The sequence below is a fragment of the Acartia tonsa genome, chromosome 13 (genome assembly GCF_053477335.1).
Source record: "Acartia tonsa isolate MP-2025a chromosome 13, ASM5347733v1, whole genome shotgun sequence".
In the NCBI taxonomy this organism is placed as follows: Eukaryota; Metazoa; Arthropoda; class Copepoda; order Calanoida; family Acartiidae; genus Acartia; species Acartia tonsa.
Genome location: NC_137272.1, coordinates 611,337 through 629,676, shown reverse-complemented (window position 1 = coordinate 629,676; position 18,340 = coordinate 611,337). Strand labels below are relative to the sequence as shown.

The window sequence follows — 18,340 nt, the reverse complement described above, 5'->3', positions numbered from 1 at the left end:
CCGTAGGTGTGAGCCTATTTTTCTGTAAATTTCATATAAGCGGATGGTGGGGGGGGGGGGGATGGGTTGGTTTAATGGTCAATAAATATACTTGGTTGAAAGCATCAAATATTTATATGCAATTTCAGCATTTCAAGAATAATACATCAGCATAAATCATAACATTTTTAAAATAATTATTTTCAAACAAGGGATCTAAAGGGATAAGACAATGGTGGATACATTGATGTACATCCCCAATGAAGAAACAAAAATTACCCCTTTCTGCAGTTAAAAATGGTGGTTGAAACGTTTGAACACTCAACTTAATGCAGGACCCAATCAAAATTTACTTAAGTACCCAAAGTTGTAAAGTCAACGAATAAGAAAACGTTATTATTAAACTTTGGGAACTAGTGTAATAAACAGCCCAATGTCCCCTCCTCCCTCCTTTCGTACGAACACATTCTAGTTATAGAGAAGCCCCGCTGCTAAATAACAAGAATGACAACATTCATAAAATCAAAGCTTTGAAACGGTAGGACAAACTAACATTGATACTTGTAGAGTGTCAGAACTAACAATCAGAATATGAATGTGTAAAAGAGAAAACAAAATTAAAATTAAACTTGTTGAAAACTGCTTAAATACAGGATAATGTTTTAGGACATACTTAATTCTTAGGGCATATTACAGAGATGCTTCGCTTATAACATTGTACTTTATCCTAGGAATCAGTATTCCAAAAATCAGATAAAAATGGACGTACGGACTTTCAAGTAACGATTATAGAGTTGGACGGACGTAAGGACACATTCTAGATATAAAGAAGCCCCGCTTCTAAATAAAAATCTAAATAACAAGAAAATATATTCCATAACGGGCGCGGTACAAATCATACATTTTTATATTACAAACTTATTTACAGTGTATCATTTGAAACAAGAAAATATATTCACTTTTCGTATATCTACAAATTGTTTCAGATAATTTGAAAGTCTTAAAATAGGATTAATGTGTTCTCAAAATATTGTATATTAATGATACACAAAATTACCCCTTCTGTAGATTAAAATTAGTAGTTGAAACGTTTAAACACTCAACTAATCAAAATTCACTGAAGTCCCCAAATTTGTTAAGGCAACGAATAAGAAACCGTTATTATAAAACTTTGGGGACTAGCGAAATAAACAAACCATTGTCCCCTTTCTCTCTGGTATATTTTTTCCTATTTTTTCTTGATAATCGGCATTAAAACTATTTTAAGCTTGTCAAATCATCATAATTTTTTTTACATTTTAGTACTAATTAAAACATGCTTAAAAACTAATTACTAATAACATTTGATGTGCCTAAAAATGAAAATATTCAAGGAAAAAAAAACATTGTCAGCAAGCGGTGCAGTAGGGTTTTCTTTTTTTATAGTCTTTGTTTGTATAATATTGATAAGACTTCTTCACATATTGGACTCAATTGTTTCTTTCTAAAAAAAAAGATTTTTTTTCATTTTATATTTAGAACTATTCTTATTTAATCTTAAGTAGCGAAGCTCCTCAATATGTGTGTTGATGTCTGTGTGTACTGCTATTCCACTTTTTTTTCACTTCCTCTTTTTTTCCTGTTTTATCCTATTACAGGGTGGGGCAAATAAGACCGGACAAACTTTAAACGGCCATAGCGCCAAAACTACTTGACCAATCAGGACGTTTGACCACACTATAAAAACCTTAGGTAATGACCTTTTAGCACAAAAAAATCTTTGGACGAAGATGGACGTGTACAACGAGCTGGCCGCGCATATGTTCAACAAGGTAGATTCCAAATGCGCCGGTGGTTTAATCTGGATTCTCGACTAGGGCCCACTACATCTGACCTCAGCCCATCTGTAGGTAAGGAAGAGTTATGCAACTTGCTGGGGATACTGTTAGATACATAAGTAAGACACTAGAAAAGACTAGAGCTCTCTATCTAAAATGGCTTGGCCGTAGTACTACAGCAAAGTGGAACGGGGCACATTTTGAAATGTAAAAAACATCAAAAACCACGAAAATTCGTGAAAATTACTCGGTTCTTGACTTCAGGGACCCATATTTAACTTTAAAACTCGTTTTAGACTATAGGTTGCGCTGACAACCCTAGCTGAAACTTCATGCCAATTCTAAAAAGGTAAAGAACGTTGTTCTAGCTCAACTTTGGTCTAAATAAGAGCCTCCGTGTATAAGGGTAGCTTGAAAGTTGGGCGAATTTGGATTCTGCGGTTACTCACGTTCCTAAGGAAATGTGGCCTCCTGTCAGCCCGATCTTAATTCAATGGACTTTTGGGCCTGGGGCTACTTTGAAGCATGCACCAATAGACGTGCCCATACCAAAAAGACCTCCCTCATTGCCACTATCAAGGAGAACTACGCCTGTTTGGACAGGTACATTTTTACCTGGACCTGCCGGCGGTTAAGGAGGCGTGTAGAGGCGGTGATTAAGGCTGGTGGCGATTTTATTGAATAATCTAATAGTCATTTACCTATTTTGCTTGCCAGTTTTTAAAATTCAATAAAATCTTTAAAATTGACGATCTTATGTTCATTTGTTTAGAAGTTAGAATTTGTCCGGTCTTATTTGCCCCACCCTGTATATATTTTACTTACTGTATGCTTTAATGGTATTTTTAAAACAGCTTCGCTGCTATAGCACATAATTATCCTTCTTTTAAATAAATAGCACATTGATAATATTTTTCCTTCCTGAATGTGCTAAAAATAATCTACACATACATTAATACTTTAGTTACCTATGGACATAATTAATTAGATCTTATTTATAGAGTAGCTGCGCTTAATTCTAATTATACTACCAACCTTATTCCTCTCTATTTTGTGTCTTTTTGTGATTTGGTTCCATATCTATAGATTTCTAAAAGAAGAAAAAATTAATCATATCGTGGATGGTTGGTAGAACCCCTCAATCCCCTCCCCAAACATTTTTGTATTCCCTATTTAAACTTCTTATTCAATTTTGGTTCCTGAATTATTTTTGAAGGAGAAAAGTATTATCCCTCACAATATGGTTCAACCCAAGAGTTAAACTCCTATTTCCCCTAAATAAAAATAAAATGAATATTTTACAACTAGTGCTATTTTTTGGCAAATATATTTATTTTAGACTTCAGTTACTCAGAGAGAGAGGGGGGACATTGGACTGTTTATTACAATAGTCCCAAAAGTTTTATATAGCATTTTATTATTCGCTGGCTTAATAACTTTGGGGACTTTTACTGCATTTGATTGGTTGATTCATTAAGTTTAGAGTTACCTGGATTTCATTTGTTTTTCTGTGAGTAACACTTCGTTTCATCAACCTTCGAACAAACAGATTATAGTGCCTAATAAAAATTATGTCATACACCACAAATGACCAATAATAGGCCAGTATATATATATCAGTATACTGGCCTATCATTGGTTATTTGCATTGTATGGCATCATTTTTTATTAGGCACTATAAACTGTTCTACCTTAAAACAAACAATAAAAACAAAACTTTTGTGTCACCTTTGTTGAAGACGATTCCTATACGGCATTTAAAGGGAAAAGAAAAAGGGAAGAGGGAAAGGAAATCTCTTCAAAAGTGACACAAAAGTTATGTTGTTTAGTCTCTCTCAATATTGACAACATCCATTAGTAACGAAGTACAAAAATATCAAGGGGCCAAACGGACCAAGTATAAGTATAATTATAGAGTAGATGTTCAGTGGCCATGAAAAAAAGATCAGATGGGAAAAAAAGGGTAAGAGATTATTGAACCAAGACTGACAAACTGACTTTTAATAGTTATTTCTCGCATTGTAGTATAAACAGCTTTCCGCGGATATAGAATGTACAATTATAAAATTAAAACCAGTTTTTTTAGCCCCGAGGTGCCGAAGGTACAGGTTGTCTTATGATTGTACATTTTATATTCATAGAAAGCTGGATATAATACGATGCTAGACATAGTTTTTTCGTATGGATGAGAACTGGTTCCTATCCACCGGATTCAAATGAGTACGAGAAATGTTTTTTTTATATTATTTGGTATGGGTGCTCAGCCACACTGAAAAATCATGTATAGTATTATAATATATCCAGTTTTCTAAAAATATAAAAATTTACAATCATAATATCAAACCCAGTTTTGTTAGCCCGTGCCTTGTTGCATCCAGGGACTAACAAAACGATGCTGTGAGTATTGGTGCAAAAAATATGACGTAACAAAAAAAATTAGCCAATGAGAGGCCACTATAAATTTACCATTGGTCATTAACGGCCTCTCATTGGCTAATTTTTTTTGTTACGTCATATTTTTTGCACCAATACTCACAGCATCTAACAAAACTGGTTTTAGCCTATAATTATACATTTTTATATCTACGGAAAGCTATTTATAATACGACGCGATAAATAACAATTCCAAATAAATATCAACCTGATATTTTGAGCTTCATGAGCAGTGCCACCTTGCGATCTTTTGCGCATTAATCTCAGTGATTGGTCAATAGGCTCGCCAGTGTTGCTGCTGCGCTTCATTAGCCGGAGCGCGCCCAAATCCGTGGCGCGCTTCATGAGACGCAAATCAGCGTTGGTTTCTGCCGTAATTTTTTAGTTAAACTTAGATTGCTCAATTAATATATTCCTTAAAAATTCTGGGATCTATAGTTTAAAGACAATGGCTATTTAATTGATGATCATTGTTCAATGTTCATCACCAATGAGAATACACAAAATTACCCCCTCTGTAGCCTAAAATTAGCGGTTAAAATGTTTGAACACTCAACTTAATAAACCATCCAATCAAAAAGTTGTTAGACCAACGAATAAGGAAACGTTATTATAAAACTTTGAGGACCAATGAAATATACAGCTGATTGTCCCCTCTCTCTCTGATTTTTTCCCTTAAAAGCTAATAGTTTATAATAGATAATCTTTGATAAAAAAAATAGTTATTTCTCGTATCGTATTATAAACGGCTTTCCGCGGATATAGAATGTACAATTATAAGATTAAAACTAGTTTTTTTAGCCCCGTGGTGCCGAAGGCACCAGCTAAAAAAACTAGTTTTAATCTTGTTATTGTACATTTCTATATTCGTAGAAAACTGGATATAATACGATGCTAGACATAGTTTTTTCGTATGGATGAGAACCGGTTCCTATCCACCGGATTCGAATGAATACGAGAAAAAGAATTCTACAACTTTTCTACCATCCCCCTAAACCTTTCTTTATTGGTCACATCAAATTAAACATTTTAAAAACAAAGCTTTCATATAATTAGGGTCGGTCCGTCCGTCAGGAATGGTTATCTCTTTTCGTTAATTATTAACATGTTAGAAGTGTCTTATTGATTTTAACCTTAGCATGGTGATTCCTGTGTTTGTTTGGTACAACTCTAATATTGTTACCAGAACGTCCGTAAGTCCGTTTTAAACATGTTGATTTAAATTTTTTAAACAATTATTTTTTATTATGAATTTTCTATGATGAATCTGACAAGGTACAATGTTAAAAGCGAGGCATATCTTTAATCAAGTCCTAAAAATGTAAGTATGTCTTTAAACAGTATCTTGTATTTGAGAATTTGCTAAACAAATTAAATTACAATTTTGTTTAGAATTATACATTTTTATTCTGATTTTTCAGTTCTGACACTCTACAAGTGTTTATGTTTGTTTGTCCTAACGTTTCAGAGCTTCGTTTTTATAGATGTTGTCATCCTTGTTCTCTAAAAACTACGAAAAGATTGTAATCCAAGTTTTACTTCCCTGATTTTTTCATGAGCCTTAGAATGTCGTTTTCCTCGGGCCGTCTTTTCATGAGCCTCAGTACATCATTGGATCCTAAAAAAACTATATGTATATTAACGTTTCTAGAGGCCACTATTAGCACTTAAGTTAGGGGGGATGGTGTTGAATTCGACCCCCCATTTTCAAATTTTAATTTTTAAAGAAAAAAGTTGATCCTCCCCAAAAATAGTTATAAACCTTCCCAAGACCTTTGAGAAGCTATCCTCTTGTCAATTTATTAAAATGATTTATAATTAACGGCTTTTTCGGCTATGAATTAGAATGAGGGGAAGATATTCTAAGACTTATATTTAGAAATAAAATAGCCTGAAACCATCCCAGGATTTATAGACACTTCCATGAAATCAAAAACGTAATGGTCTCTTTCAGTTGTGATATCTTAACGGACAAACAAAAAAAATCGGCATCTCGGGGCTAAAAAAATCGTTTTAACTTTTTTTATCTTATAATTGTACATTTTTATATCCGCTTTTTTATAATAAGAAGCCTTAGAATATCATAAGCTTCGTCACTGTGCTTTCATTTATCTGCCGGATATCCGGGATTAGAAATCAGCAAGATATCCAGTATATACACCAAACCTACTAAATATATCTATATACCTGATTTTTTTTATAAGCCTGAGAATACCATTAGCTTCACCAATGCCCCTCCATTTAGCTGCCGGATATCCGGTATTAGAAATCAGGAAAACAGTAAAAGTGTCTGACTATGACGTCAGAAAAATTAACAATTAACCAATGAGAAGCCAGTATTCACAATGGTAAAATATATAGTGGCCTCTCATTGGTTAATTGTTAATTTTTTCTGACGTCATTGTCAGACACTTTTACTGTTTTCAGAAATCAGCAAAATATCCAGTATACACACCAAACCTACTAAATATATCTATATATCTGATTTTTTTTATAAGCCTGAGAATATCATTAGCCTCACCAATGCCCCTCCATTTAGCTGCCGGATATCCGGTATTAGAAATCAACCAGATATCCGGTATACGCCCCAACCCTACTCAATATTTCCATTTGTACCTGATCTTTTCATCAACCTCAGAATGTCATTTGTGTCAACACCGCGCTTCATAAGCCTCAGTATATCATTAGCCTCACCACTCCGTTTCATTAGCCTCAGTATATCATTTGTGTCGACGCTTTTCTTCATCAATCTTCAATTATGCACAGGCATTAGGATGGATATCAGGTATAAGACAAAGTCCGATAAATTGATGTACATTCCAAATGATGATACACCAAATTACACCTTCTGTAGATTACATTTTGTAGTTGAAACGTTAGGTCTTTAAACTTAATGAACTAACCAATCAAAATTCCTGGTCATGGCCATTATATTGTTTTTTTCCTACCATAGTTTTGAATTATTATTATAGGCTTATTATATCAATTTGGCAAAATATTTTTGACACATTCCCTAAAAGTACTTGTTAAGCACTGCCCTAACCCCCCAATTAGTTTTGAAATTAATTGATATTTTAGAGTATTTTAATTTTAAAAACTTATTTCTAAAGGGAGTGGGGTGTAAGTACAGACATAACAAAAGAATTTTGAAGAAGTCTTATATTGATACAAAAACAGCACTTAAGATTGACTAGAATGGATTTGTCTTTATACTTTTTAAAGCAATAATGGTCACACAAATGGCACATAATTTATATAATCTATGTTATACAACACTACAATCTTACTACAAGAAACCTTTATCCACGCATCCCTGACATCCCTGAGGAAATCATGGCCGCCAGAGGCGTCACTTTTCTTCATCAAGCGTAGTATGTCATGGTTGCCAGTTGGAGCCCTTTTCTTCATCAAGCGTAGTATGTCATGGTTGCCAGTAGGAGCCCTTTTCTTCATCAAGCGTAGTATGTCATGGTTGCCTGTTGAAGATCTTTTCTTCATTAAACGCAGGATGTTGGTCGGGTCCTTTTTGGTCATCCTGGATTTAAAAAAAACGTGAAATATGCATTCGATTTTAAAAACAGTTAAATAGGCGTTGGCAGCAGCGCAGCTGAAAATGCTGCCTCTGTAAATAATATTAAAAAGTATTGGCAGCTGTACGTAGATCAATCCCGAATAGGGTAAAATAGGGAAATTTTCTCCTAGCACATAGGGGCTTTGTCCCAAGAAAAGTTCGTGGAAAACGATTACAGTTGTCGAAAGGGATGGGATATATTTCTAGAAAATGGTATAAGAACTTTGCATGACCAGTGAGCATGTTTTTTTCTTCTGAAAAGCACAGCCTAATAAAGCTGTTTATAGAGCCTACAAAAAAATGACGTCAAACTGGCCTACCATTGGCCAGTTAAATGTATACAGGCCTGCCATTGATAACAAGTTTGTGTATTGGCCTATCATTGGTCATTTGTATTGTTTGACGTCATTTTTTCATAGGCATTGTTAACAGCTTAGAGCCTTATCGGTATGAATATGCAAAGGATTGAGAGAAAAAATGGGCTAAAACCTGATCATTGGAGACATGTCATCATAATCTCCTTTCTTCAACAGACGAAGTTTTTGGGCACTAAACAAAGGACTCGAAATTAACCTTAAAAATAAAACAAGGATGACAACATTCATAAGTATATTAATGAAACAAAGAGGGTAATTTTTTCGCGTATTTTCTATAAAATAGTGTGGTAGCGTTTAGTTAAATGCGCTTATCAAGTCAAACTGTTCTTAATTATTACAAAATAATTATATTTGAAATGGTCATAAATAAAAACAACGATGACAACATCCATAAAAGCGAAGCTCTGAAACGGTAGGACAAACGGACATTTACACTTGTACAGTGTCAGAACTGAAAAATCAGAATATAAATGAATAAGAGTCAAAGCATAATTGTAAGTAAATTTGTTGAAAAACTTCTTGATAGAGGATAATGTTTATGGACATACTTACATTTTTAGGACTTGATTATAGAGTTGCTTTGCTTATAATAATGTACTTTGTTGTCCTAGGAATCAGTATACAAAAAATCAGAACAATTGGATAATTGGATCACATAAAAATTAGTTGTTAAAAATGCAAAAAATTAACATGTTTAAAATGGACGTATGGATATTCTGGTAATGATTATAGAGTTGCTACGCTTTCTAAATCGTACCTAACTACTACAGGAATCATCATGCAAAGTTTGAAATCGATAGGACAATTCTAACATGCCTAAATTAACGAAAAAAGCTATCCATCTCAGACGTACGGACGGACGGACGGACCGACCCTAATTATAGAAAAGCTTTGTTTTTAAAAACAGGAAGGGAGGTGACATTGGGCTATTTATTACACTAGACCCCAATGTTTTATAATAACGTTTTCTTATTCTTTGGCTTAACATCTTTGGGAACTGTTGTCGAATTTTGATTGGTTGGTTTATTAAGTTTCAAGCACCAATTATAATCTACAGAAGAGGTAATATTGTGTATCATCATTGAGTATGTACATCAATTTATAGGTCATTGTATTATCCCTATAGATACCTGATATGTTATAGATTAAATAATTGGCCTGGGGAATCTTCTCCATAAATAACAGAAGCAAATTTTTTTGCTTGGGTAAAAACTACCCCAAATAAAATGCTTAGAAAGGGGAATCACAAACCAATATGATTCTAAGCCATACTGCAAAATCATAAATCGCATCATATTATATCCAGTTTTCGGCGTTCTCCTCTTTTTATTTAATTTTGAAAATTTGAGTACCCCCCACCCATCCCCCTCCCCCCTCCGACAACGAACAACTATATTAGTTTAGGTTAGGTTAGGTTATAGGCTAGGGAGCCGAGCGCTGCGGCTAGGCAGGCAAGGGGGCCGAGCGCTGCGGCTAGGCAGGCTAGGGAGCTGAGCACTAAGGCCAGAGTTGTTCGTTGAAAAAAAAAATTTCTAATAGGATATTACCCAGTTTTCTACAAGAATAAAAATGTACACTATATAATATTTAATATTAAAACCAGTTTTAATCTTATAATTTTACATTTTTATATCCACGGAAAACTGTTTATAATAAGATGCGATAAATAACTATTCATTTACAGATTATTACACTTGTAATAATTAGCTGTCATTATCCCTAGTAATCCCAATCCGTGTAAGTAAGCAATTAACATTTTTTTTGGCTTACTTAAATGTGCCATTGTGCCATTTTTGTGGTAAATTACTGATAAGCCATAAAAATACTAATTGCTTACTTATATCAGCATTCAACAACAATTTGGTCTGACTTGTGAGTTAAAAGAGGGTGGAGTAAATAAATACTCAGTCATTTATAGTAAAAGTGGCTTATATAAGTTGAATTGAAGAAAAAGGAGGAGGAGTAATAATTAATCCCTTCCTTCCTGTAAGCAGTTTATGAACAAAATGGAAGATTTGGCTGATGTAAGCCAAATAAGCATAAATTTTGATTGATTGCTTATAAGTAATTTATCCAAAAATTGTTTGATTTGGTATATAAGCCAAATAAGCAGAAATTTTGATTGATTACTTATAAGTAATTTATGAAAAAATTGCATGATTTGGTATATAAGCCAAATAAGTATTTATTGTGATTAATTGCATATAAGAAATTTATAACAAAAATTGCATAATTTGGTATATAAGCCAAATAAGCCAAAGTTTTCATTGATTGCTTATAAGTAATTTATCAAAAAAACGCATGATTTGGTATATAAGCCAAATAAGCATTTATTGTGATTGATTGCTTATAAGTAATTTACCAAAAAATAGCATGATTTGGTATGTAAGCCAAATAAGCATTTGTTGTGATTGATTGCTTGTAAGTAATTTATGAAAAAATTGCATGATTTGATATATAAGCCAAATGAGCATTTATTGTGATTGATTGCTTATAAGTAATTTACCAAAAAATTGCATGATTTTGTTTATAAGCCAATTAAGCCAAAACTTTCATTGATTGCTTATTAGTAATTTATCAAAAAATAGCATGATTTGGTATGTAAGCCAAGTAAGCATTTATTGTGATTGATTGCTTTTAAGTAATTTACCAAAAAATTGCATGATTTTGTATATAAGCCAACTAAGCCAAAACTTTCATTGATTGCTTATAAGTAATTTATCAAAAAAATGCATGATTTGGTATAAAAGCCAAATAAGCATTTATTGTGATTGATTGCTTATAAGTAATTTACCAAAAAATTGCATGATTTTGTTTATAAGCCAAATAAGCCTAAACTTTCATTGATTGCTTATAAGTAATTTATCAAAAAATAGCATGATTTGGTATGTAAGCCAAGTAAGCATTTATTGTTATTGATTGCTTGTAAGTAATTTATGAAAAAATTGCATGATTTTATATATAAGCCAACTAAGCCAAAACTTTCATTGATTGCTTATAAGTAATTTACCAAAAAAATACATGATTTGGTATACAAGCCAAATAAGCAAAATTTTTTATTGATTGCTTATAAGTAATTTATCAAAAAAATGCATGATTTGGTATATAAGCCAAATAAGTAAAATTTTTTATTGATTGCTTATAAGTAATTTATCAAAAAAATGCATAATTTGGTATATAAGCCAAATAAGCCAAAATTTTCATTGATTGCTTATAAGTAATTTATCAAAAAATTGCATGATTTGGTATATAAGCCAACTAAGCTAAAACTTTCATTGATTGCTTATAAGTGATTTATCAAAAAATAGCATGATTTGGTATATAAGCCAAATAAGCAAAATCTTTCATTGATTGCTTATAAATTACTATCTAAACTATCAAAATAATAAATAAACTATCTAAATATAAAATCTATCAAAACTAATTAAAAATTAATTCTTTACAATATATCAATGAATTAAAGGAACCATGCAAGAAATATACCGCTTCAACTGCTGAAAGACTGCCAAGAGTAGACCCAATATCCAAAATTTGAAGCCTCCAGCTTCAAAAACAAAAAAGTTATAGACATGTTAAATCACATTTTTAGTACTATGAAAATTTTGAAAGTTTTTGATTGCTAATAATAGAATTTTCATTATTAAAATACGTCGCCTAGAAAGCAAACTATAAGCTTATTTTTGGCAGAAACTTAGGATACCAGTAACTGATAACGTTTATCCAATAAAAACACTCTTCTTTATAGTCAAAATCATTCAAAAAAATTCAGTTTATATTGCATTGTATCGAGAGTACTGTAGCGTGAGAATGCCAGCCTCTGGGATTTCCAGCCAATCAGAAGCCTGAGTGTACGCTAACTCTGCTGAACAACCAATCACAGCTGAGCATCTGTATTACTTACATTAGTTTAATTTTTTCCCGCTATGATTTTACGCTTTCAAACGCAATTCAAACCGAATTTTTAAAAGACATTTTGACTATAAAATGGGGCGTTTTATTGCAATAATGTTATCAGTTACTGGCAGTCTAAAATTATGACAAAGATAAGTTTTTAATTTTGCTTCCAGACGGCGTAATTTAATATTGAAATTTTCTTTTAGTACATTGAAAATCTTTCAAAATTTCCATTGTACTAAAAGAATCATTTTGAAATGTCTGTAACTTTTTTGTTATTGAATCTGGAGGCTTCAAATTTTGGGTATTGGGTCTACTCGTGGCAGGCTTTAAGCAGTTAAAGCGCGGTATTTCTTGCAGGGTTCCTTTAACATAAAAAAGTTTCATGTCTGTTACACATTAAAACACATAAAAGTCGGCTGTAGAGGGCTAAATCTTTAAAAACACAAATTAATGTTTATGCAATACAACAAATTTATCTTTATCACATTTATAAATATGGTTATTCAAATTTATTTTTTAAACTATTTTTAAAGAGTATGTATCTTTAATGTGTATAGTTTTCATTCTTTTCATTTTAATTAAATAAAAGTTATTCTATTATATTGGAAATAAGTCACTTTGTGATAACACTATATTTAAAATCTAAAAATTACTAGCTTTGTCATTGGTTAATGCTGATTCCTCATAGTTTTTATGTTAATTCAAAGATATAATCCTAATAAAAATTGATGTGGGCTATTATTCTCATTTTAAGCTCTGCAGTTTGATTCTACAGGTGTCGGAGTATATTTTTGATATACCTTTCAACAGTTGAGGTTTGATTTAAAAAATTTATTTTCTTGAAAATAACAACTTAAAATGGCTATTAAAATATTCTACCAATTACACTAAAAATTTCATTTAAAATTCCTTCATTTAAAACAAATAACCAATTTTTTACCTTAAAAATTGCTCATGTTTTCAATTCTCACCCCTCATTTATTTCTGTGGACAGATGGACAGATTAAGATATAAACTCATAATCTTTCTATAATTTGTAGGTAATTAAATGTTTTTATAAATAAAAAAATTCAAATTTATTTGTCTTTATAGTTTTTGTTGTCAAATAAAAAGGTTTTTTTTTTCTTTGTACTTTCAGCTACATCATTAAAAAATATTCTTTTACTGCAAAAGCATTTTAATCATGAACTGTGAAAAAATGACAAATTGCAGCATCTTAAAAATGCTTTTGTGGGGAGCTAAAAAGCATTTCACCTTTAAAACTCATTAAAGTACTTTTCTTAGACCTTTTTCTAAATTAACCCATTCATGACGAGCGCCACATCTATGGTCGTATTGAGCTGAAAATTTTAGGGAAGCTTTATTATGGTAAAAACAGAATTCCATTTTTTTTTTTGCTCTAGTGGCGTCCACAGGAAAGTTACAAATAAACCTGGTTCAGCGCGAGTAAAGAAACCTGCCAGGCATAGGTACTCATTTTTGGCGGTTTCCCCCGGTATTAAAACCCGGTTTCTTGGCCAAAAAAAAATAAAAATGTAATTTTTGAACGTCCAAAGTGAGTTGTAGAGTAGCTAATACTTTGATACGATCCGTAATTTAAAAATACATAACCTCATGTAATGTATAGAGCTACAAGTAAGATATGAAACAATTTATATCACATTTAGTGTTTTGGCTATAAGTGCCACCCTTTTCGGTTAAAAAAGCCCATTTGCTAGGAGTTTTAAAACGTTGATATCTATATGTTGACGGGTATCTTTACTCGCGCTGACCTGAACGATAAAACTTGCATGTATCTTTACTCGCACTTAGGCGGACCTATATAGCACGTAAAAAAACGATACAAAAATCATACAGTATGACCCACCAAAAAGTATTTTTTTAGGGTGTATAGCCCTTATTTTTTTATGTATCATTAAAAGTAGCATATGTCTGTGTTCTCTGTACATTTCCACACAAGCATATATAAAAATTTTAATTTTTTGCTTCATAAACACGGGAGATTTTTAGAGCTAAAGTTTTTAAAAAGTGACTTAGCAAAAAGTAACTTTTAACATTAAACAACTTTTTTACCAAAATTAAGGTAGAAATCCTTTTATTTTTGTTACTAGCAGAAACTTAGTACAAAAATGAAATAAAAAATTTAGGGTTTAAGTTATAAGCATTTTTTAATACATATTTTTTGAGTCTTTTTGGCTTAATGATATTTTGAATAACAAACCTATAAGGAAAAATTGTTTTAGATTGAAAAACCAAATAAATCTTTATGAATTTAACAGGAAAATTGTTTTTGTTTCATAATCCTAACTTTAAAGGGCGAATATAGGTTCGATATGATATGAGCTTATATCAAAGGTGCCATTACATACTTTTAGAATATCTATGCCAAATTTAAAAATTCAAAAAAATCCTTAAGTAGATTTTGCAATTTTCTGTTTCAATTGAACATATAATAAATGAGATTGCCGACAAAATCGTTTATTTTAGCCCTTTACAAGACTTTTTTTTGACTATTTTGCTTAAGTTTGATTGACTATTACACTGGCACGCACCTTAAAAGATAATTTAAATGTTTATTATTTTAGATTATATACTAGTTTATTTAATTTTTTAAAAAGCATAAAAATAATTTGCGTAGAAGGGCGTCAGGAGTATTGACAGGGTAAATAATACGTCTTAAAGTTAATTTTCTGTACAGAGATCTTTGATTAATTCATGATGATATAAACAACCCTTTTGTACGCATTTTCAACACACACACACACGGCCACAAAAAAACAGGGATTTGAAATCATTCTTCCTCCAAGAAAATTTTATCGATTATTTTTTTTTTACTTTTTACATTATTTGATGTTTTTTTTTTAACTTTTAAATAATTTACTTTTTGAAGGTAGAAGGAGGGTATATTTACCCCTGATTAATTGGTTTCCACGTTATTACGACAATCATTTAACGAAAGCTTTTTATTTCAACCTTGCCACGAAGCCTTGTGTGATGCTAGGGTGTTTGAGTTCTTAGGGAACCACACTAATTACAAAATATTTTCTTCGAGATTGACGGGTTTTAAGCTATAAACAGACTTATACAATTGAATATGTCAATATTTTTAAGTTATTTATAATCTATGGAATTGCACCTTTGATATAAGCTCATATCATATCAAACCTATATTCGCCCTTTAATAACAAAAAAGTTATAAAGAAAATAAAATTACAACATAATGATTTTTTAGTCTAAAAAGCTTAATTAAATCCCTATTAAGGGATTGAGATGTCAGAAAAGGGGGTGGAGCAACTGTCATAATTGATCCTTTTCATAAATAAGGGTAAGTAAATAGCTTGAAATTTGCAAATAATCAATTCATTTACTAGTAATTTTTGTCATTAAAAATTGATATTTTTTCATGGAATAAAAAAGAAATAATTAGTTAACTTGTTTTTCTTTGTATATCATTCTTCAGTTACAAGAAAGACATAATATAACCATTCAAAAATTCTAAGAAACCAAAAAAAATATTTTTCTCAATCACTTTTTCAAAACTTTAGCACTAAAAATCTCTGGTGTAAATGAAGATAAAATAAAATATTTTTATATATGCTTGTGTGAAAATTTACAGAGAACAAGGACAATTGCTACTTTTAATGATACATTAAGAAATAAGGGCTCTACACCCTAAAAAATACTTTTTCATGAGTCATACTGTATAAAAAATAATAATTTGAATAAAAACAATTCACAAATGGATGTAGTTGCCAATAAACTTTAAATTTCACGAAAAAAATCAGCAACTTTACTACATAAACAAAAAAGTTAGGAGGGGTATTTTGAAATCATCTTGTTTTTCTTGGTTTTCAAATTTTGTTGAGCTATACCGGCAAACGGAAGTAAGCAAAATTGCCTGCTCCAGGGGGAAATGAAATCAGGGTAGTAGAGGGGGGATTCATACTGAGAATGATGCAATTAAGAAACTGGGAACTGGATTTTTTTGGTTTTTGGTAACCGGGCGATAAAAACCGGTTTGTCAATTATGGGTTAATATTGAAATTTTAAGATTTTTTTATACAATATAAAATAGTTATCTTGATTTTTCACATTTTTCACATAAAGCATTTTTTAAAACTATTTAAACTACTCTACTCTACTCTAAAATTTAGTTTTTTGGTATAAAAGCAGAAAATCATAACTTTATTGTTTTATTTTAAGCCACAATAATGGAAAACCTATCAAAATGCTTGTAAATTTAACCACAAATGTGAATATCTAGAAAAGTACTAAATCTAAAACGATACAATGCAACATTTATTTTTCTTTAACTATATAGATTTTTGTTTTTCTTTTAAAACTTAAACTTTACTATCTAACAATTTAAGTTACCGCAATTGTGGCTCAACACACAGCAAATCTGCTTGTCGCCAAGGAGGTGCAAGGTTCAAATTTCACGCCGATCCAGCAGCATAACTATAGACATTAAAAATGGTTCCTAATTCTGCTCTGTCAGGTGCTTTACAAGAATAGTAAGAGCAGGGGGAATGCCTTGGCCCATAAACAGGTGCTACAACTTACTATCATGCACAGATAGGACTTCTCATACAAAGGTCATACAATTAAAGGGTTGGTTGTCTGATGGATATTACTTAACCTAATAACCTTGGTTGTTAGAGTATTGCATCCCATTATACATGGATGATGCTCTATATTCTCTAAAGGATCCCTTAAATCGAAGAGGAATCCCCCCTTACGAGGTAATGGTAATGGTAATCTATCTATATATTGAAGTAACAATTCATATATTTGTTTCTTCGTATATAAAAGTAACAGGATGTCTATATGAGAGTGTCAGTTTGTCTTTCAACACAATAGGATCTCTCTAACCTCTTATCCAGTATGGTTCTCCTATACAATGTAGCATCTCATAGGTCCCGGGAAGATGCTTTTTACCTTTTCTTTTAAGACCAAAAATTGAAAGTTAAAGTTGATTCACCCTTCCCCCCTCCCCTATGAGAGGCTTCTAGTAGAGTAACCACTAGCAAAAAACAATATACGGGAGGGAAAGGAACCATGGGCTTTTTAATACACTACTCCCGAAAGTTTTATAATAACATTTTCTTGTTCGTTGGCTTGCCAACTTTGGAAACATTTATTGTGTTATTATTGGTTGGTTCATAAAGTTAAGTGTTCAAACATTTCAACCACTTATTATTCTACAGATGCATTAATTTTGTGTATCATCATTAGGGATATACAACAACAATTTATCGGCCCTTGTCTTATCCCTTTAGATTCCTGAACAAAATAGCATTAAATGAAATGATGAAGGGATACAAAAGGGATAAGACAATGAATGATGAATATATGTATATAACCAATGATGGCACAAAAAATTACTCCTTCTGTAGATTAAATTTAGTGGTTAAAATGTTTGAACACTCAACTAATCATACTTTAATTAAAAGTCCCAAAAGTTAATTGTTAAACCAACGAATGAGAAAATGTCATTATAAAACTTTGGGGACCAGTGTAATTAACAGCCAAATGTCTGCTCCCTCCCTGATAAAATTAAATGATACTGTCCTGCAAGATTCTTGGTTGAGTCATTTGCTGTCAGGGTTATCATTGTTTTAGCCTTCGATGCCAGCCTCACTATTTAGATGAGGATAAGTACCCAAAGTAGGGAATGAGTACCTAAAGTCTATAACTGCACTGTCCTAAGATAGAGGAGACAATGGGCTAATTATTACACTGGTCCCCAAAGTTTTATAATATCATTATCTCATTCGTTGGTTTAACGACTTTGGGGACTTTTTATAGGAATATTACTTATAAGCAATCTTTATAAATTATTGCTTGTTTGGCTTATATATCAAATGATACTTTTTCTTCAATTCTTCTGAAATGAACAACTTTTACTATAAATGTCTGAGGATAGGTCAGACAATATTGTTGTAGAATGCTGACACAAGTAAGCATTTTATATTTATATGGCTGATCAGTAATTTACCTAAAAATGGCACAATTGGGTGAACAATTTACTTTTTCATGTGTAAAATGGGGGGGAGAGATTACTAGGGAAAGATTTTACATAGATCAATTAAAGCGCAAAAATAATTTGATTGCCTTTTTTTACAATATCTGATCATACACGTATATATAAATATTTGTAAACGTTTAATGGTATGAGAGGGTGTGCAGCAAATAGATTAGAGGCGGGACAGTACGTTTCGGTCAGATTATAGTCAGCCAGCGCTGTTTAGTTTGGTTTTCGGTCA

General features: G+C 31.7%; 1 protein-coding gene across 1 annotated transcript in view; it reads right to left on the bottom strand.

The window, feature by feature from the left end:
* Positions 1-832: 832 nt before the first annotated feature.
* The window catches only part of LOC145304377 (uncharacterized), a 39,021-nt gene continuing 21,513 nt past the window's right edge, over positions 833-18,340 (bottom strand). The window contains exons 7-14 of the mRNA XM_080146253.1: positions 8,290-8,373; positions 7,501-7,764; positions 6,846-6,979; positions 5,776-5,847; positions 4,438-4,600; positions 3,286-3,331; positions 2,832-2,886; positions 833-1,462 (exon numbers count right to left, since the gene is read on the bottom strand). Of these exons, the coding sequence (XP_080002379.1) occupies positions 2,833-2,886; positions 3,286-3,331; positions 4,438-4,600; positions 5,776-5,847; positions 6,846-6,979; positions 7,501-7,764; positions 8,290-8,373 (817 nt within the window). The 3' untranslated portion in view covers positions 833-1,462; position 2,832. The remainder of the gene's footprint in view (positions 1,463-2,831; positions 2,887-3,285; positions 3,332-4,437; positions 4,601-5,775; positions 5,848-6,845; positions 6,980-7,500; positions 7,765-8,289; positions 8,374-18,340) is intronic.